Genomic DNA, 22,554 nt, shown 5'->3' on the forward strand with positions numbered 1-22,554 from the left:
GGTCAGTTCAGGACTGCTCATTACCGGACGTGGTCATTTGATGGAGCGGCCTGTCAGTCAAATGACGCTCGCCGGATATATCGTCATGTAACTCGAGACCCGAAGCACGCAATGGGTTGAGTGGTGGCGATCGAAAGGTGGCAATTTAAACATTCAAACTGTGTATTGGATGATCGGCGAAAAAATGCAGCCAGGAGCCGACAGACGAGAGCAAAGTAACACAACGGTTGTGGTGTACCGTATACGCTAAGAATTGGATCATGTTTTTCGATCGGTTTTCACATGACTATTTGGTTGCCCACCACATGGCGGACAGACCTCTCAGTCTCACTCGCCAAACCTAAAATCTGCCCGCGGGTGGCGGGTGGCGGGCTCTAATTTGGTGCCCTGCATGTGTGTCTCTCTCTCTCTACACCGTACAGCTACATGGAGAAGTTCACAGACTTCCTGCGGCTGTTTGTCAGCGTCCACCTGAGGAGGATAGAGTCCAGTCCTCGCTTCCCCATCGTGGAGTTCCTGTCTCTGCTCTTCAAGTACACCTTCAACCAGGTAACACCCCAACGCAGGTCACACACCCCTCCTGCATGCTGCTCCTACACACCCCTCCTGCATGCTGCTCCTACACACCCCTCCTGCATGCTGCTCCTACACACCCCTCCTGCATGCTGCTCCTACACACCCCTCTGTCACACACCCCTCCTGCATGCTGCTCCTACACACCCCTCTGTCACACACCCCTCCTGCATGCTGCTCCTACACACCCCTCCTGCATGCTGCTCCTACACACCCCTCTGTCACACACCCCTCCTGCATGCTGCTCCTACACACCCCTCCTGCATGCTGCTCCTACACACCCCTCCTGCATGCTGCTCCTACACACCCCTCCTGCATGCTGCTCCTACACACCCCTCCTGCATGCTGCTCCTACACACCCCTCCTGCAGTAGTTCTCTCCGTGGGCCAAGATGGCTTCTTGCTAGACGATGGGTCCTGACAGGAAACTGACGGCTCCTCTCTCTTGCAGCCGAATCACGAGGGCTACTTCGCCTGTCTGGAGACATGGAGCGTCTTTTTGGATTTTCTAACCACCAAGATCAAGAGCAGACTGGCTGACAGAGAGAGTGTTTTAAATAGGTAAGTCTATACGTGATCTCTCTTGCAGGAAGCACACGGCCCACAGAGCAGGAAGCACACGGAGCAGGAAGCACACAGCCCACAGAGCAGGAAGCACACGGAGCAGGAAGCACACGGCCCACAGAGCAGGAAGCACACGGCCCACAGAGCAGGAAGCACACGGCCCACAGAGCAGGAAGCACACGGAGCAGGAAGCACACGGCCCACAGAGCAGGAAGCACACAGAGCAGGAAGCACACGGCCCACAGAGCAGGAAGCACACGGCCCACAGAGCAGGAAGCACACGGCCCACAGAGCAGGAAGCACACGGCCCACAGAGCAGGAAGCACACGGCCCACAGAGCAGGAAGCACACGGCCCACAGAGCAGGAAGCACACGGCCCACAGAGCAGGAAGCACACGGCCCACAGAGCAGGAAGCACACGGCCCACAGAGCAGGAAGCAGCAGGGCCCACAGAGCAGGAAGCAGCAGGGCCCACAGAGCAGGAAGCACACGGAGCAGGAAGCACACGGCCCACAGAGCAGGAAGCACACGGAGCAGGAAGCACACGGCCCACAGAGCAGGAAGCACACGGAGCAGGAAGCACACGGCCCACAGAGCAGGAAGCACACGGCCCACAGAGCAGGAAGCACACGGCCCACAGAGCAGGAAGCACACGGCCCACAGAGCAGGAAGCACACGGCCCACAGAGCAGGAAGCAGCAGGGCCCACAGAGCAGGAAGCACACGGCCCACAGAGCAGGAAGCACACGGCCCACAGAGCAGGAAGCACACGGCCCACAGAGCAGGAAGCACACGGCCCACAGAGCAGGAAGCACACAGCCCACAGAGCAGGAAGCACACGGAGCAGGAAGCACACGGCCCACAGAGCAGGAAGCACACAGCCCACAGAGCAGGAAGCACACAGCCCACAGAGCAGGAAGCACACGGCCCACAGAGCAGGAAGCACACGGCCCACAGAGCAGGAAGCACACAGCCCACAGAGCAGGAAGCACACAGCCCACAGAGCAGGAAGCACACGGCCCACAGAGCAGGAAGCACACGGCCCACAGAGCAGGAAGCACACGGAGCAGGAAGCACACGGCCCACAGAGCAGGAAGCACACGGAGCAGGAAGCACACGGAACAGGAAGCACACGGCCCACAGAGCAGGAAGCACACGGAGCAGGAAGCACACGGCCCACAGAGCAGGAAGCACACGGAGCAGGAAGCACACGGCCCACAGAGCAGGAAGCACACGGAGCAGGAAGCACACGGCCCACAGAGCAGGAAGCACACGGAGCAGGAAGCACACGGCCCACAGAGCAGGAAGCACACGGAGCAGGAAGCACACGGCCCACAGAGCAGGAAGCACACGGAGCAGGAAGCACACGGCCCACAGAGCAGGAAGCACACGGAGCAGGAAGCACACGGCCCACAGAGCAGGAAGCACACGGAGCAGGAAGCACACGGCCCACAGAGCAGGAAGCACACGGAGCAGGAAGCACACGGAACAGGAAGCACACGGCCCACAGAGCAGGAAGCACACGGAGCAGGAAGCACACGGCCCACAGAGCAGGAAGCACACGGCCCACAGAGCAGGAAGCACACGGCCCACAGAGCAGGAAGCACACGGCCCACAGAGCAGGAAGCACACGGCCCACAGAGCAGGAAGCAGCAGGGCTTTAGGGAGAGAGGTCTCTCTTCTCTCTTCTCTCTACTTCTTCATATTTAATTTTCACATTGGTAGAATAGGCTGCTTTGCATGGATCTGACGTATCCCAATGTGGATGATGTAGCTGAGCCCCTGTTTGGGTCATGTTAGGATGATGTAGCTCCTGTTTGGGTCATGTTAGGATGATGTAGCCCCTGTTTGGGTCATGTTAGGATGATGTAGCCCCTGTTTGGGTCATGTTAGGATGATGTAGCTCCTGTTTGGGTCATGTTAGGATGATGTAACCCCTGTTTGGGTCATGTTAGGATGATGTAGCTCCTGTTTGGGTCATGTTAGGATGATGTAACTGCTGTTTGGGTCATGTTAGGATGATGTAACCCCTGTTTGGGTCATGTTAGGATGATGTAGCTCCTGTTTGGGTCATGTTAGGATGATGTAGCTCCTGTTTGGGTCATGTTAGGATGATGTAGCCCCTGTTTGGGTCATGTTAGGATGATGTAGCTCCTGTTTGGGTCATGTTAGGATGATGTAGCTCCTGTTTGGGTCATGTTAGGATGATGTAGCTGCTGTTTGGGTCATGTTAGGATGATGTAGCTGCTGTTTGGGTCATGTTAGGATGATGTAGCTCCTGTTTGGGTCATGTTAGGATGATGTAGCTCCTGTTTGGGTCATGTTAGGATGATGTAGCTCCTGTTTGGGTCATGTTAGGATGATGTAGCTGCTGTTTGGGTCATGTTAGGATGATGTAACTCCTGTTTGGGTCATGTTAGGATGATGTAGCTCCTGTTTGGGTCATGTTAGGATGATGTAGCTGCTGTTTGGGTCATGTTAGGATGATGTAGCTCCTGTTTGGGTCATGTTAGGATGATGTAGCTCCTGTTTGGGTCATGTTAGGATGATGTAGCTCCTGTTTGGGTCATGTTAGGATGATGTAGCTCCTGTTTGGGTCATGTTAGGATGATGTAACCCCTGTTTGGGTCATGTTAGGATGATGTAACCCCTGTTTGGGTCATGTTAGGATGATGTAACCCCTGTTTGGGTCATGTTAGGATGATGTAGCTGAGCCCCTGTTTGGGTCATGTTAGGATGATGTAACCCCTGTTTGGGTCATGTTAGGATGATGTAGCTCCTGTTTGGGTCATGTTAGGATGATGTAACTCCTGTTTGGGTCATGTTAGGATGATGTAGCCCCTGTTTGGGTCATGTTAGGATGATGTAGCTCCTGTTTGGGTCATGTTAGGATGATGTAGCTCCTGTTTGGGTCATGTTAGGATGATGTAACCCCTGTTTGGGTCATGTTAGGATGATGTAGCTCCTGTTTGGGTCATGTTAGGATGATGTAGCCCCTGTTTGGGTCATGTTAGGATGATGTAGCTCCTGTTTGGGTCATGTTAGGATGATGTAGCCCCTGTTTGGGTCATGTTAGGATGATGTAACCCCTGTTTGGGTCATGTTAGGATGATGTAACCCCTGTTTGGGTCATGTTAGGATGATGTAGCTCCTGTTTGGGTCATGTTAGGATGATGTAACTGCTGTTTGGGTCATGTTAGGATGATGTAGCTCCTGTTTGGGTCATGTTAGGATGATGTAGCCCCTGTTTGGGTCATGTTAGGATGATGTAACCCCTGTTTGGGTCATGTTAGGATGATGTAGCTCCTGTTTGGGTCATGTTAGGATGATGTAGCTCCTGTTTGGGTCATGTTAGGATGATGTAACTGCTGTTTGGGTCATGTTAGGATGATGTAGCTCCTGTTTGGGTCATGTTAGGATGATGTAGCCCCTGTTTGGGTCATGTTAGGATGATGTAACCCCTGTTTGGGTCATGTTAGGATGATGTAGCTCCTGTTTGGGTCATGTTAGGATGATGTAGCTCCTGTTTGGGTCATGTTAGGATGATGTAGCTCCTGTTTGGGTCATGTTAGGATGATGTAGCTGCTGTTTGGGTCATGTTAGGATGATGTAGCTCCTGTTTGGGTCATGTTAGGATGATGTAGCTGCTGTTTGGGTCATGTTAGGATGATGTAGCTCCTGTTTGGGTCATGTTAGGATGATGTAGCCCCTGTTTGGGTCATGTTAGGATGATGTAGCTCCTGTTTGGGTCATGTTAGGATCAGCGTTTCCGTTAGCCGGTAATTACCGGTATTTGACTGGCAACGCCATATCCCATGTGCTGCACACAGCAGCATCACACCTGGACAAGAGGCAGGGGAACTATGTGAGAATGCTATTCATCGACTACAGCTCGGCATTCAATACCATAGTCCCCTCCATACTCATAGCCAAGCTCAGGGACCTGGGCTTGGGCTATGACCTCTGCCAGTGGGTCTTGGACTTCCTGACTGGCAGACCCCAGGTGGTGAGAGCAGGCAACTGCACCTCCTCATCCATCACCCTCAACATAGGGGCCCCCCAGGGCTGTGTTCTGAGTCCCCTCCTCTACTCCCTGTACACACACGACTGTGTGGCTCAGCGGAGTAGCAATACAATCGTCAAATTTGCTGACGACACAGTGGTGGTGGGCCTGATCTCTGCCAACGACGAGAGGGCCTACCTGGAAGAGGTCAAGGTCCTGGCGGGATGGTGCCAGGAAAACAGCCTCTCCCTGAACGTCAGCAAAACAAAGGAGATGATTGTGGACTTCAGGAGGTCGGGGGTCAAGGACTACAGCCCCCTCAGCATCGACGGGGCACCGGTTGAGAGAGTCAACAGCTTCAAGTACCTCGGAGCCTACATATCCGAGGACTTGACATGGACCACACACATTAACAGTGTGGTGAAGAAGGCACGACAACGCCTCTACTTCCTCAGGCGCCTAAGGAAGTTCCAAGTCAGCCAGAAGATCCTTAAGAACTTCTACTCATGTACAATAGAGAGCATCTTGACCGGCAACATCACCTCCTGGTTTGGGAATAGCACTGCAAAAGACCAAAGCAGACTACAAAGAGTGACACGTTCAGCCGAACGCACAATTGGAGGGGGGCTCCCCACCCTCCAGAACATTTACTACAAGCGTTGCAAGGGGAAGGCTAAGAGAATTATTAAGGACTCGAGCCACCCGAACAACTGCCTCTTTGAACTGCTGCCGTCAGGCAAGCGATACAGGAGTCTCAAGGCGAGCACAGAAAGACTCAGAAGTAGCTTCTATCCCCAGGCCATCAGGCTGCTAAACGAACAATGAATGAACACTACACAACAACAACCACCAAACACACATAGCACACACATCCACACGCACACACTCACTTTAAACAAACACACTGTAGCACCCACTACACACACTTTATAGCACACACCCACTTTAAACGAACACACTGTAGCACCCACTCCCCACACTTTATATTTATGGATGAAGGATTGCACTACAACTCGTACACCTTACTGTAAATTGTACCTAAAATTGTACCTCATCCCATTTCTGCTTTGCACTAGATAGTACTGTACATTAGTACACTGCATAGTATTGTGTATTGTATATTATATGGTAACTCAGAACATTGTACATATGTCTATACCGAACAACTGTGACCTCATTTTCTTCTTCTAAATTCATGCTATATTATGTTATTATGTTATTTGATACTATCTTGTCTAGCACAGTCTCTGGAGCGTAACAGTAAGAAGCATTTTGTATGAAAGTATTCTGTACTTCTGTATGACAACTATTAAAGAACTTGAACTTGAACTTGAACAAAATATGTTGAAGTCCGAATATTTAAATATCTCCGGTCATAATGTCCGGTGAAAATAATTTCTCTAAGCACAATTTTATTATTTGAATTGTATTAAAATAGGCTCAAATTAAATAGCCTATGCGATGAACGAAACAATCATTACATGTTGCTTCACGCTGATAAAGCGCGGATGGCGCCGCTCGGATGTGAATCTTTTTTTCTTTCTTTTTTTGAGCCTGTCTGGCCACCATAACGACAAACGGGTATATCAGGCCCGAGTGGAAAGTTTAATTATCCTGGCTGAGGTGCGACATTATATCCACATTTTCCAGTTCACTGATCCAGCCAGGGTTACCAGTGACACAGTTCATTCTGGAACCTCAGATCCCCGCTGATCATGGAGTTCTACAGTATCGCGTTGGATCCATACACGTATCGATTTTTTCGAATGGTGATCAGGAATTGGAATATACCAGTTGGATACCATCTGATGTCAGGTAAGGACTCTATGTTATCAGTGTTAGGATAATCAGAGTAAGTTTGATGAAGTTATAAGCTGTTTTGTGAAATGTCTTCTTTCGTTTTCACTAAAAGTCCGAGAGGAAATCAACGGGGCGATTATCCGCGCGCGGCCGTAATGTGCTTGCGTGCACGTATAATATAAAAATATTGATCATCTAGCGTTTATTTGAAAACGATTCATAAAAAGGCCGACGAATATCAACGTTGTGGAATATTCCACTAAAAGACGATTTTCATAGAATGCTCCAGAATGAGCTGTTTTTTATATCAAAACGGGGGCTTTTCTAACTGCTCTGAAACGGAAACGACGCGATAAACAGCCTTGACAGCACTGACTGGAAAATAGTCTTTGATAATGCGATGGGCAGATTAGACACATAGCCATAATTTAAAACATAGATTAGGCGATATTAACGTTAACATTGGCGCCGATGGTGGCATTCAGCTGGTAAAAAGGAAAACCAGGCTGACCGGCATTTCTCGAATATGTCCGGGGATAGAAATCTTGCAGGACAAACAGACCGGCACGAATATGTTCTAACGGAAACGCTGGTTAGGATGATGTAGCTCCTGTTTGGGTCATGTTAGGATGATGTAACCCCTGTTTGGGTCATGTTAGGATGATGTAACCCCTGTTTGGGTCATGTTAGGATGATGTAGCTGAGCCCCTGTTTGGGTCATGTTAGGATGATGTAACCCCTGTTTGGGTCATGTTAGGATGATGTAGCCCCTGTTTGGGTCATGTTAGGATGATGTAACCCCTGTTTGGGTCATGTTAGGATGATGTAGCTCCTGTTTGGGTCATGTTAGGATGATGTAACCCCTGTTTGGGTCATGTTAGGATGATGTAGCCCCTGTTTGGGTCATGTTAGGATGATGTAGCTCCTGTTTGGGTCATGTTAGGATGATGTAGCCCCTGTTTGGGTCATGTTAGGATGATGTAGCTCCTGTTTGGGTCATGTTAGGATGATGTAGCTCCTGTTTGGGTCATGTTAGGATGATGTAGCTCCTGTTTGGGTCATGTTAGGATGATGTAGCCCCTGTTTGGGTCATGTTAGGATGATGTAACCCCTGTTTGGGTCATGTTAGGATGATGTAGCTCCTGTTTGGGTCATGTTAGGATGATGTAACTGCTGTTTGGGTCATGTTAGGATGATGTAGCCCCTGTTTGGGTCATGTTAGGATGATGTAGCCCCTGTTTGGGTCATGTTAGGATGATGTAACCCCTGTTTGGGTCATGTTAGGATGATGTAGCTCCTGTTTGGGTCATGTTAGGATGATGTAGCTCCTGTTTGGGTCATGTTAGGATGATGTAGCTCCTGTTTGGGTCATGTTAGGATGATGTAGCTCCTGTTTGGGTCATGTTAGGATGATGTAGCCCCTGTTTGGGTCATGTTAGGATGATGTAGCTCCTGTTTGGGTCATGTTAGGATGATGTAGCTCCTGTTTGGGTCATGTTAGGATGATGTAACCCCTGTTTGGGTCATGTTAGGATGATGTAGCTGCTGTTTGGGTCATGTTAGGATGATGTAACCCCTGTTTGGGTCATGTTAGGATGATGTAACCCCTGTTTGGGTCATGTTAGGATGATGTAGCTCCTGTTTGGGTCATGTTAGGATGATGTAACTGCTGTTTGGGTCATGTTAGGATGATGTAGCCCCTGTTTGGGTCATGTTAGGATGATGTAGCCCCTGTTTGGGTCATGTTAGGATGATGTAACCCCTGTTTGGGTCATGTTAGGATGATGTAGCTCCTGTTTGGGTCATGTTAGGATGATGTAGCTCCTGTTTGGGTCATGTTAGGATGATGTAGCCCCTGTTTGGGTCATGTTAGGATGATGTAGCTGCTGTTTGGGTCATGTTAGGATGATGTAGCTCCTGTTTGGGTCATGTTAGGATGATGTAGCCCCTGTTTGGGTCATGTTAGGATGATGTAGCTCCTGTTTGGGTCATGTTAGGATGATGTAGCTCCTGTTTGGGTCATGTTAGGATGATGTAACCCCTGTTTGGGTCATGTTAGGATGATGTAACCCCTGTTTGGGTCATGTTAGGATGATGTAGCTGAGCCCCTGTTTGGGTCATGTTAGGATGATGTAACCCCTGTTTGGGTCATGTTAGGATGATGTAGCTGCTGTTTGGGTCATGTTAGGATGATGTAACCCCTGTTTGGGTCATGTTAGGATGATGTAACCCCTGTTTGGGTCATGTTAGGATGATGTAGCCCCTGTTTGGGTCATGTTAGGATGATGTAGCTCCTGTTTGGGTCATGTTAGGATGATGTAGCTCCTGTTTGGGTCATGTTAGGATGATGTAGCTGCTGTTTGGGTCATGTTAGGATGATGTAGCTCCTGTTTGGGTCATGTTAGGATGATGTAGCCCCTGTTTGGGTCATGTTAGGATGATGTAGCTCCTGTTTGGGTCATGTTAGGATGATGTAGCTCCTGTTTGGGTCATGTTAGGATGATGTAGCCCCTGTTTGGGTCATGTTAGGATGATGTAACCCCTGTTTGGGTCATGTTAGGATGATGTAGCTCCTGTTTGGGTCATGTTAGGATGATGTAGCTCCTGTTTGGGTCATGTTAGGATGATGTAGCCCCTGTTTGGGTCATGTTAGGATGATGTAGCTCCTGTTTGGGTCATGTTAGGATGATGTAGCCCCTGTTTGGGTCATGTTAGGATGATGTAACCCCTGTTTGGGTCATGTTAGGATGATGTAGCTCCTGTTTGGGTCATGTTAGGATGATGTAGCTCCTGTTTGGGTCATGTTAGGATGATGTAGCTGCTGTTTGGGTCATGTTAGGATGATGTAGCTCCTGTTTGGGTCATGTTAGGATGATGTAGCTGCTGTTTGGGTCATGTTAGGATGATGTAGCCCCTGTTTGGGTCATGTTAGGATGATGTAGCTGCTGTTTGGGTCATGTTAGGATGATGTAGCCCCTGTTTGGGTCATGTTAGGATGATGTAGTTCCTGTTTGGGTCATGTTAGGATGATGTAGCCCCTGTTTGGGTCATGTTAGGATGATGTAGCTCCTGTTTGGGTCATGTTAGGATGATGTAGCTCCTGTTTGGGTCATGTTAGGATGATGTAGCTGCTGTTTGGGTCATGTTAGGATGATGTAACCCCTGTTTGGGTCATGTTAGGATGATGTAGCTCCTGTTTGGGTCATGTTAGGATGATGTAGCCCCTGTTTGGGTCATGTTAGGATGATGTAACCCCTGTTTGGGTCATGTTAGGATGATGTAACCCCTGTTTGGGTCATGTTAGGATGATGTAGCTCCTGTTTGGGTCATGTTAGGATGATGTAGCTCCTGTTTGGGTCATGTTAGGATGATGTAGCTCCTGTTTGGGTCATGTTAGGATGATGTAGCTGCTGTTTGGGTCATGTTAGGATGATGTAGCTCCTGTTTGGGTCATGTTAGGATGATGTAGCTCCTGTTTGGGTCATGTTAGGATGATGTAACCCCTGTTTGGGTCATGTTAGGATGATGTAGCTCCTGTTTGGGTCATGTTAGGATGATGTAGCTGCTGTTTGGGTCATGTTAGGATGATGTAGCTGCTGTTTGGGTCATGTTAGGATGATGTAACCCCTGTTTGGGTCATGTTAGGATGATGTAACCCCTGTTTGGGTCATGTTAGGATGATGTAGCTCCTGTTTGGGTCATGTTAGGATGATGTAGCTGCTGTTTGGGTCATGTTAGGATGATGTAACCCCTGTTTGGGTCATGTTAGGATGATGTAGCTCCTGTTTGGGTCATGTTAGGATGATGTAGCTCCTGTTTGGGTCATGTTAGGATGATGTAGCCCCTGTTTGGGTCATGTTAGGATGATGTAGCCCCTGTTTGGGTCATGTTAGGATGATGTAGCTCCTGTTTGGGTCATGTTAGGATGATGTAGCTCCTGTTTGGGTCATGTTAGGATGATGTAGCTCCTGTTTGGGTCATGTTAGGATGATGTAACCCCTGTTTGGGTCATGTTAGGATGATGTAGCTGCTGTTTGGGTCATGTTAGGATGATGTAGCTCCTGTTTGGGTCATGTTAGGATGATGTAGCCCCTGTTTGGGTCATGTTAGGATGATGTAGCCCCTGTTTGGGTCATGTTAGGATGATGTAGCTCCTGTTTGGGTCATGTTAGGATGATGTAGCTGCTGTTTGGGTCATGTTAGGATGATGTAGCTGCTGTTTGGGTCATGTTAGGATGATGTAGCCCCTGTTTGGGTCATGTTAGGATGATGTAACCCCTGTTTGGGTCATGTTAGGATGATGTAGCTGCTGTTTGGGTCATGTTAGGATGATGTAGCTCCTGCTTGGGTCATGTTAGGATGATGTAGCTCCTGTTTGGGTCATGTTAGGATGATGTAGCTCCTGTTTGGGTCATGTTAGGATGATGTAACCCCTGTTTGGGTCATGTTAGGATGATGTAGCCCCTGTTTGGGTCATGTTAGGATGATGTAGCTGCTGTTTGGGTCATGTTAGGATGATGTAGCTCCTGTTTGGGTCATGTTAGGATGATGTAACCCCTGTTTGGGTCATGTTAGGATGATGTAGCTCCTGTTTGGGTCATGTTAGGATGATGTAACTGCTGTTTGGGTCATGTTAGGATGATGTAGCTCCTGTTTGGGTCATGTTAGGATGATGTAACTCCTGTTTGGGTCATGTTAGGATGATGTAGCTCCTGTTTGGGTCATGTTAGCATGATGTAGCTGCTGTTTGGGTCATGTTAGGATGATGTAGCTGCTGTTTGGGTCATGTTAGGATGATGTAACCCCTGTTTGGGTCATGTTAGGATGATGTAGCCCCTGTTTGGGTCATGTTAGGATGATGTAGCTCCTGTTTGGGTCATGTTAGGATGATGTAGCTCCTGTTTGGGTCATGTTAGGATGATGTAGCCGCTGTTTGGGTCATGTTAGGATGATGTAGCTCCTGTTTGGGTCATGTTAGGATGATGTAGCCCCTGTTTGGGTCATGTTAGGATGATGTAGCCCCTGTTTGGGTCATGTTAGGATGATGTAGCTCCTGTTTGGGTCATGTTAGGATGATGTAGCTCCTGTTTGGGTCATGTTAGGATGATGTAACTCCTGTTTGGGTCATGTTAGGATGATGTAGCTGCTGTTTGGGTCATGTTAGGATGATGTAACCCCTGTTTGGGTCATGTTAGGATGATGTAACTCCTGTTTGGGTCATGTTAGGATGATGTAACTCCTGTTTGGGTCATGCTAGGATGATGTAGCTCCTGTTTGGGTCATGTTAGGATGATGTAGCTGCTGTTTGGGTCATGTTAGGATGATGTAGCTGCTGTTTGGGTCATGTTAGGATGATGTAACCCCTGTTTGGGTCATGTTAGGATGATGTAGCTCCTGTTTGGGTCATGTTAGGATGATGTAGCCCCTGTTTGGGTCATGTTAGGATGATGTAGCTCCTGTTTGGGTCATGTTAGGATGATGTAGCTCCTGTTTGGGTCATGTTAGGATGATGTAGCCGCTGTTTGGGTCATGTTAGGATGATGTAGCTCCTGTTTGGGTCATGTTAGGATGATGTAGCTCCTGTTTGGGTCATGTTAGGATGATGTAATCCCTGTTTGGGTCATGTTAGGATGATGTAGCTCCTGTTTGGGTCATGTTAGGATGATGTAACCCCTCTTTGGGTCATGTTAGGATGATGTAGCTGCTGTTTGGGTCATGTTAGGATGATGTAACTGCTGTTTGGGTCATGTTAGGATGATGTAGCTGCTGTTTGGGTCATGTTAGGATGATGTAGCTGCTGTTTGGGTCATGTTAGGATGATGTAGCTCCTGTTTGGGTCATGTTAGGATGATGTAGCTCCTGTTTGGGTCATGTTAGGATGATGTAGCTGCTGTTTGGGTCATGTTAGGATGATGTAGCTCCTGTTTGGGTCATGTTAGGATGATGTAGCTCCTGTTTGGGTCATGTTAGGATGATGTAGCTCCTGTTTGGGTCATGTTAGGATGATGTAGGGCTGGGCGATATAACGATAACGATAAATATCGCGATATATTTTAATAATCGATATCGAATATCGAAATAAAATAAAAATCGAAAAATAGTTTTTTTTTTTTTTTTTTTTTTTTGGCCTGCAACAGGGCAGTTTTAAACCCAGAGACAGTGGACAGACTTGTCTTTCTTGCCTGCAACTTAAAGTAATGGCTTTGCTTGTCCAAATGACAATACTGACCAAATTCAGATTTCTTTTTCTCTTGTCCATTTATTTTGTTTGCTTTCTAATTTAAAATACATTTTGAAACCGTCTGTACACAGTAGGCTATGTGTGCTAGCAGAACTAGACTCCAGTCACGAGTCACAGTGCACATGTGCGGTGGTTTGTCCACCAAAAAAGCGCCAAAAGATCGAAAATAAACTAGCAGAGCCAGAACTGTTCAACTCCTCTGGAGCCACAGCCAGCAGAGAAGCCGGTTTACTTTAGCTTTTAAACCAGCTGCAGCCTGAGAACTGGAGTGTGAGGGGATGTAACACTAAAGATGGCGGCAATGACAAAGAATTGCTGCAAAATAAACATACATCTGTTGTTAAAAAAAAAAAAAAAAAACACATTTTTATTTTATTTTTTTATTTTTTTTATACTTATAACAATTCGATAATTATCGATATCGAGAAATAAAATAAAATTATCATATCGTTATCGCGATATGATTTTTTTCCATATCGCCCAGCCCTAGGATGATGTAACCCCTGTTTGGGTCATGTTAGGATGATGTAGCTCCTGTTTGGGTCATGTTAGGATGATGTAGCTCCTGTTTGGGTCATGTTAGGATGATGTAGCTGAGCCCCTGTTTGGGTCATGTTAGGATGATGTAACTCCTGTTTGGGTCATGTTAGGATGATGTAGCTCCTGTTTGGGTCATGTTAGGATGATGTAACTGCTGTTTGGGTCATGTTAGGATGATGTAGCTCCTGTTTGGGTCATGTTAGGATGATGTAACTCCTGTTTGGGTCATGTTAGGATGATGTAGCTCCTGTTTGGGTCATGTTAGCATGATGTAGCTGCTGTTTGGGTCATGTTAGGATGATGTAGCTGCTGTTTGGGTCATGTTAGGATGATGTAACCCCTGTTTGGGTCATGTTAGGATGATGTAGCCCCTGTTTGGGTCATGTTAGGATGATGTAGCTCCTGTTTGGGTCATGTTAGGATGATGTAGCTCCTGTTTGGGTCATGTTAGGATGATGTAGCCGCTGTTTGGGTCATGTTAGGATGATGTAGCTCCTGTTTGGGTCATGTTAGGATGATGTAGCCCCTGTTTGGGTCATGTTAGGATGATGTAGCCCCTGTTTGGGTCATGTTAGGATGATGTAGCTCCTGTTTGGGTCATGTTAGGATGATGTAGCTCCTGTTTGGGTCATGTTAGGATGATGTAACTCCTGTTTGGGTCATGTTAGGATGATGTAGCTGCTGTTTGGGTCATGTTAGGATGATGTAACCCCTGTTTGGGTCATGTTAGGATGATGTAACTCCTGTTTGGGTCATGTTAGGATGATGTAACTCCTGTTTGGGTCATGCTAGGATGATGTAGCTCCTGTTTGGGTCATGTTAGGATGATGTAGCTGCTGTTTGGGTCATGTTAGGATGATGTAGCTGCTGTTTGGGTCATGTTAGGATGATGTAACCCCTGTTTGGGTCATGTTAGGATGATGTAGCTCCTGTTTGGGTCATGTTAGGATGATGTAGCCCCTGTTTGGGTCATGTTAGGATGATGTAGCTCCTGTTTGGGTCATGTTAGGATGATGTAGCTCCTGTTTGGGTCATGTTAGGATGATGTAGCCGCTGTTTGGGTCATGTTAGGATGATGTAGCTCCTGTTTGGGTCATGTTAGGATGATGTAGCTCCTGTTTGGGTCATGTTAGGATGATGTAATCCCTGTTTGGGTCATGTTAGGATGATGTAGCTCCTGTTTGGGTCATGTTAGGATGATGTAACCCCTCTTTGGGTCATGTTAGGATGATGTAGCTGCTGTTTGGGTCATGTTAGGATGATGTAACTGCTGTTTGGGTCATGTTAGGATGATGTAGCTGCTGTTTGGGTCATGTTAGGATGATGTAGCTGCTGTTTGGGTCATGTTAGGATGATGTAGCTCCTGTTTGGGTCATGTTAGGATGATGTAGCTCCTGTTTGGGTCATGTTAGGATGATGTAGCTGCTGTTTGGGTCATGTTAGGATGATGTAGCTCCTGTTTGGGTCATGTTAGGATGATGTAGCTCCTGTTTGGGTCATGTTAGGATGATGTAGCTCCTGTTTGGGTCATGTTAGGATGATGTAGGGCTGGGCGATATAACGATAACGATAAATATCGCGATATATTTTAATAATCGATATCGAATATCGAAATAAAAAAAAAATCGAAAAATAGTTTTTTTTTTTTTTTTTTTTTTGGCCTGCAACAGGGCAGTTTTAAACCCAGAGACAGTGGACAGACTTGTCTTTCTTGCCTGCAACTTAAAGTAATGGCTTTGCTTGTCCAAATGACAATACTGACCAAATTCAGATTTCTTTTTCTCTTGTCCATTTATTTTGTTTGCTTTCTAATTTAAAATACATTTTGAAACCGTCTGTACACAGTAGGCTATGTGTGCTAGCAGAACTAGACTCCAGTCACGAGTCACAGTGCACATGTGCGGTGGTTTGTCCACCAAAAAAGCGCCAAAAGATCGAAAATAAACTAGCAGAGCCAGAACTGTTCAACTCCTCTGGAGCCACAGCCAGCAGAGAAGCCGGTTTACTTTAGCTTTTAAACCAGCTGCAGCCTGAGAACTGGAGTGTGAGGGGATGTAACACTAAAGATGGCGGCAATGACAAAGAATTGCTGCAAAATAAACATACATCTGTTGTTAAAAAAAAAAAAAAAAAACACATTTTTATTTTATTTTTTTATTTTTTTTATACTTATAACAATTCGATAATTATCGATATCGAGAAATAAAATAAAATTATCATATCGTTATCGCGATATGATTTTTTTCCATATCGCCCAGCCCTAGGATGATGTAACCCCTGTTTGGGTCATGTTAGGATGATGTAGCTCCTGTTTGGGTCATGTTAGGATGATGTAGCTCCTGTTTGGGTCATGTTAGGATGATGTAGCTGAGCCCCTGTTTGGGTCATGTTAGGATGATGTAACTCCTGTTTGGGTCATGTTAGGATGATGTAGCTGCTGTTTGGGTCATGTTAGGATGATGTAACCCCTGTTTGGGTCATGTTAGGATGATGTAACTCTTGTTTGGGTCATGTTAGGATGATGTAACTCCTGTTTGGGTCATGCTAGGATGATGTAGCTCCTGTTTGGGTCATGTTAGGATGATGTAGCTGCTGTTTGGGTCATGTTAGGATGATGTAGCTCCTGTTTGGGTCATGTTAGGATGATGTAGCTGCTGTTTGGGTCATGTTAGGATGATGTAGCTCCTGTTTGGGTCATGTTAGGATGATGTAGCTGCTGTTTGGGTCATGTTAGGATGATGTAGGGCTGGGCGATAAAACGATAACGATAACTATCGCGATAAATTATTTCCTCGAAATAAACATGAAACGTGGTCGCAAAGTTTCGATATATCGATTTTCCAAGCTTGGCTCCGTTCAGCCTCGGCTCAGCACAACAACAACCAGCGTTACGTGATGACGTACTTACGCACAACAGTTAACAACCAATCAGTGAAGGAGATGGCCGAGACCCGGAAGGAGGTAGGACTCACTCAACAACAAGGCTTGCTAGGCTAATTAGCTTGCACGGCATTGTTTTATATATTTACGTGCCGAGTATGTGTGTGTTTTGAATTCTGAGGCCACGTTTATGGTAGTGTGGGATATACAGTGGACGTCGTTTCAATATATTGTGGCGGAAAGAGAGTATTTTAGTGTCATATTTAGCACATTGTCATGGAATACATCGCTTAGAACCAACAGGCTGGCTAGGATAACTAGCTTGCACGGCACTGTTTTATATATTTACGTGCCGAGTATGTGTGTGTTTTGAATTCTGAGGCCACGTTTATGGTAGTGTGGGATATACAGTGGACGTCGTTTCAATATATTGTGGCGGAAGAGAGTATTTTAGTGTCATATTTATTGTCATGAGATACTCCGCTTGTCGGCTAACGTGCGCAGACTGATGACGACATCAACTCGACTTGAGACATTCGCAGCAGCATAAGAAGTTAATTAAACTTGACGGACATTATATCGACGATAATTATCGATATCGAATTATATGAAAATAATTTTATAATTTTATCGCGATAACGTTTTTGGTCATATCGCCCAGCCCTAGGATGATGTGTTTGGGTCATGTTAGGATGATGTAGCTGCTGTTTGGGTCATGTTAGGATGATGTAGCTGCTGTTTGGGTCATGTTAGGATGATGTAGCTGCTGTTTGGGTCATGTTAGGATGATGTAGCTGCTGTTTGGGTCATGTTAGGATGATGTAGCTGCTGTTTGGGTCATGTTAGGATGATGTAGCTCCTGTTTGGGTCATGTTAGGATGATGTAGCTGCTGTTTGGGTCATGTTAGGATGATGTAGCTGCTGTTTGGGTCATGTTAGGATGATGTAGCTGCTGTTTGGGTCATGTTAGGATGATGTAGCTGCTGTTTGGGTCATGTTAGGATGATGTAGCTCCTGTTTGGGTCATGTTAGGATGATGTAGCTGCTGTTTGGGTCATGTTAGGATGATGTAGCTCCTGTTTGGGTCATGTTAGGATGATGTAACTGCTGTTTGGGTCATGTTAGGATGATGTAGCTCCTGTTTGGGTCATGTTAGGATGATGTAGCCCCTGTTTGGGTCATGTTAGGATGATGTAACCCCTGTTTGGGTCATGTTAGCAGGGTTCGTACGGGTGCTGGAAATCCTTGAAAATGCTTGTATTTCAATGTGCTGTTTTCAAGGTTTTAAATGTGCTTGAATTGTGTATAAAGTGCTGGAAAGTTATTGAAATTGTAATTGCACTTTATACTTTAATAATAAATCGCTATCTGACTGAATAGTTTGGTTTTTAGACAAAGAAATTAAATAAGTCGGAGCGACTCGCGAGCCTATTTTGCGTTCGCCTTTCATGCTAAATTAAATGTGGCTCGGCCCCACCCCGTAGTGTTTTTACCTGTGCCATCTGAGAACAGCGCGCGTGTGTGTGTGGCCAAAATGCCGGGAGGCTGCCGTTTTAATGAGCTCTGGCTCGGAGATATCAAATATAATTCAGAGGAGAACATCGAGTAGCCGTGTGCAAAATATGCAGAAAGGACTTGAAGATTTTTACCATGGGGATTGGGGGAGTCTGCACGTTCGAGCCACGTTGAAAGGTGAGCCATGGGTGTTATTAACGTGTCTCGGCCTGGCTCGCCAGGTAACTAAGTTCGAGACTACAAGTGCTCCACACCTTTCTCCGTAAATGTTTGTTATAAAAATACCACTTCAATAATCGAAATAGTCAAGTAACAGGCAAAATACACTAATGGAATTACAAACTCGTGTTTACCGGACTCTGTTTTTCACCGCAGTGTTGTAGCATGTAACGTTAGGCAAATCAACGTTAGCTAATTTCCTTTCATGTATTTCAAAACACGAAAACTTGTTGTGTATTGAAATGGTATTTTATTTTTATAACGGAACATTTACGGAGACTGGTGTGGAGCTGTTGTAGTCTGGAACGCAGTAACGTACTGTCTACCTGTATGTCGTGTATGTCATAAATGTTATGATGAATTGAAAATGGCGGACCCTGATGTAAACAAGACGAAAGTATTTCTCTGGTCTGCATCCCCTTAACAATTGTGTGTATTGAGCCATAGTGTATTGTACCCATTCTGCAATCTGTTAATAACGTTTTCAATCAAACGTGACGAGCCAGGCCAATTTTAGCATGTTTATTTATGGAATATGCAATCTAACAGCTAACGTGACCTTTACAGTTAATTACATGGATAATAATGTTAAGGTAGTTGGTTCATTCCAGGCCATCATTAGGCTCAGTCTAAAATTCATAGGCAGTAGCCTATAAATGAAAATGAAATATACATTTATAATATCATAATGATCCATTTAGATTAGATGTCAACATTAAACAATAAATACTCTTAAAGTTAAGTGCAACCAGTGAGATTAAATTAATAAAACACTTTGTTTTATTTATAACATGCTGCTCCTTTTTATTTAGGGAAGAAGCATCAAATTCTGATGAAAGCACGTCTAAATCCAGGTCCTGCATTAGTGGATTATTTCCAGCAGACAAGCAATGCATCAAGCAGCACAGCTACATCCACATCAACAACCAGCAGTGTAGTGAGAGCCAGAGCAGCCAGTGGAGGAGCTTGCAGTGGAGTTGCCCCTCTACCATCCCCAGGCTCATCCAAGAACCAGTCAACCAGCAACACCACAGGCACCATTAAATCATTTGTTACCTCTAATCCAACACTTCAAGCTGAAATATGCTGGGCAACAAAAGCTGTAACCAGCCACTATTCCTACCATTCATGTAATGACATGGGGGCCATGTTTCAAACAATGTTTCCTGACAGTGAGATAGCAAAGCAATTTACTTGTGGGGAGAATAAAGTGGCATACCTCACCACATTTGGGATAGCTCCTCATTTCTCTTCCCTGAAAACTTTATTAACAGATTGCAGAATGGGTACAATACAGTACGGCTCAATACACACAATTATTAAGGGGATGCAGACCAGAGCAATACTTTCGTCTTGTTTACATCAGGGTCCCCCATGTTCAATTCATCATGACATTTATGACATACACGACATACTGCATAACACATCGGCTCAGCCAGGTTATATATGATGCCAAGTCTACATAATTTTGGTTGTTTAGCACAATAACATCTGATTTAATGTGATGGAAGAAGTGAAATAATCATTTTGAGTAAATATTTAATTTACCACAGCCGCATAAGATGCTGGAAAATCTTGAAAATGCACCTTGAAAATGCACCTTGAAAAGTGCTTGCATTTTGCCTTGGAAAAGGTGTACAAACCCTGTGTTAGGATGATGTAACCCCTGTTTGGGTCATGTTAGGATGATGTAACCCCTGTTTGGGTCATGTTAGGATGATGTAGCTCCTGTTTGGGTCATGTTAGGATGATGTAACCCCTGTTTGGGTCATGTTAGGATGATGTAGCTCCTGTTTGGGTCATGTTAGGATGATGTAGCTCCTGTTTGGGTCATGTTAGGATGATGTAGCTCCTGTTTGGGTCATGTTAGGATGATGTAGCTCCTGTTTGGGTCATGTTAGGATGATGTAGCTGCTGTTTGGGTCATGTTAGGATGATGTAGCTCCTGTTTGGGTCATGTTAGGATGATGTAGCTCCTGTTTGGGTCATGTTAGGATGATGTAGCTCCTGTTTGGGTCATGTTAGGATGATGTAGCTGCTGTTTGGGTCATGTTAGGATGATGTAGCTGCTGTTTGGGTCATGTTAGGATGATGTAGCTCCTGTTTGGGTCATGTTAGGATGATGTAACCCCTGTTTGGGTCATGTTAGGATGATGTAGCTCCTGTTTGGGTCATGTTAGGATGATGTAGCTCCTGTTTGGGTCATGTTAGGATGATGTAGCTGCTGTTTGGGTCATGTTAGGATGATGTAACCCCTGTTTGGGTCATGTTAGGATGATGTGTTTGGGTCATGTTAGGATGATGTAGCTGCTGTTTGGGTCATGTTAGGATGATGTAGCTGCTGTTTGGGTCATGTTAGGATGATGTAGCTCCTGTTTGGGTCATGTTAGGATGATGTAGCTCCTGTTTGGGTCATGTTAGGATGATGTGTTTGGGTCATGTTAGGATGATGTAGCTGCTGTTTGGGTCATGTTAGGATGATGTAGCTCCTGTTTGGGTCATGTTAGGATGATGTAGCTCCTGTTTGGGTCATGTTAGGATGATGTAACCCCTGTTTGGGTCATGTTAGGATGATGTAGCTGCTGTTTGGGTCATGTTAGGATGATGTAGCTGCTGTTTGGGTCATGTTAGGATGATGTAGCTGCTGTTTGGGTCATGTTAGGATGATGTAGCTGCTGTTTGGGTCATGTTAGGATGATGTAGCCCCTGTTTGGGTCATGTTAGGATGATGTAGCTGCTGTTTGGGTCATGTTAGGATGATGTAGCTGCTGTTTGGGTCATGTTAGGATGATGTAGCCCCTGTTTGGGTCATGTTAGGATGATGTAGCCCCTGTTTGGGTCATGTTAGGATGATGTAGCTGCTGTTTGGGTCATGTTAGGATGATGTAGCTCCTGTTTGGGTCATGTTAGGATGATGTAGCTCCTGTTTGGGTCATGTTAGGATGATGTAGCTGCTGTTTGGGTCATGTTAGGATGATGTAGCTGCTGTTTGGGTCATGTTAGGATGATGTAGCTGCTGTTTGGGTCATGTTAGGATGATGTAGCTGCTGTTTGGGTCATGTTAGGATGATGTAGCCCCTGTTTGGGTCATGTTAGGATGATGTAGCTCCTGTTTGGGTCATGTTAGGATGATGTAGCTCCTGTTTGTGTCATGTTAGGATGATGTAGCTCCTGTTTGGGTCATGTTAGGATGATGTAGCTCCTGTTTGGGTCATGTTAGGATGATGTAGCTCCTGTTTGGGTCATGTTAGGATGATGTAGCTGCTGTTTGGGTCATGTTAGGATGATGTAGCTGCTGTTTGGGTCATGTTAGGATGATGTAGCTTGTGTTTGGGTCATGTTAGGATGATGTAGCTCCTGTTTGGGTCATGTTAGGATGATGTAGCTCCTGTTTGGGTCATGTTAGGATGATGTAGCCCCTGTTTGGGTCATGTTAGGATGATGTAGCTGCTGTTTGGGTCATGTTAGGATGATGTAACTGCTGTTTGGGTCATGTTAGGATGATGTAGCTGCTGTTTGGGTCATGTTAGGATGATGTAACCCCTGTTTGGGTCATGTTAGGATGATGTAGCTCCTGTTTGGGTCATGTTAGGATGATGTAGCTCCTGTTTGGGTCATGTTAGGATGATGTAGCTCCTGTTTGGGTCATGTTAGGATGATGTAGCCCCTGTTTGGGTCATGTTAGGATGATGTAGCTCCTGTTTGGGTCATGTTAGGATGATGTAGCTCCTGTTTGGGTCATGTTAGGATGATGTAGCCCCTGTTTGGGTCATGTTAGGATGATGTAGCTCCTGTTTGGGTCATGTTAGGATGATGTAGCTCCTGTTTGGGTCATGTTAGGATGATGTAGCCCCTGTTTGGGTCATGTTAGGATGATGTAGCTGCTGTTTGGGTCATGTTAGGATGATGTAGCTGCTGTTTGGGTCATGTTAGGATGATGTAACCCCTGTTTGGGTCATGTTAGGATGATGTAACCCCTGTTTGGGTCATGTTAGGATGATGTAGCCCCTGTTTGGGTCATGTTAGGATGATGTAGCTGCTGTTTGGGTCATGTTAGGATGATGTAACCCCTGTTTGGGTCATGTTAGGATGATGTAACCCCTGTTTGGGTCATGTTAGGATGATGTAGCTCCTGTTTGTGTCATGTTAGGATGATGTAGCTCCTGTTTGGGTCATGTTAGGATGATGTAGCCCCTGTTTGGGTCATGTTAGGATGATGTA

At 45.8% G+C, this 22,554-nt stretch overlaps 1 protein-coding gene across 2 annotated transcripts in view; it reads left to right on the top strand.

Moving 5' to 3' along the window:
* The window catches only part of xpo6 (exportin 6), a 165,987-nt gene that overhangs the window by 67,422 nt on the left and 76,011 nt on the right, over window positions 1–22,554 (top strand). For both annotated transcript variants that reach the window (XM_084325637.1, XM_084325638.1), the window contains exons 8-9: window positions 423–549; window positions 1,024–1,133. In XM_084325637.1, the coding sequence (XP_084181763.1) occupies window positions 423–549; window positions 1,024–1,133 (237 nt within the window). The remainder of the gene's footprint in view (window positions 1–422; window positions 550–1,023; window positions 1,134–22,554) is intronic.

Source organism: Notolepis coatsorum, assembly GCF_963971535.1.
Source record: "Notolepis coatsorum genome assembly, chromosome: 12".
Classification (NCBI taxonomy): domain Eukaryota; kingdom Metazoa; phylum Chordata; class Actinopteri; order Aulopiformes; family Paralepididae; genus Notolepis; species Notolepis coatsorum.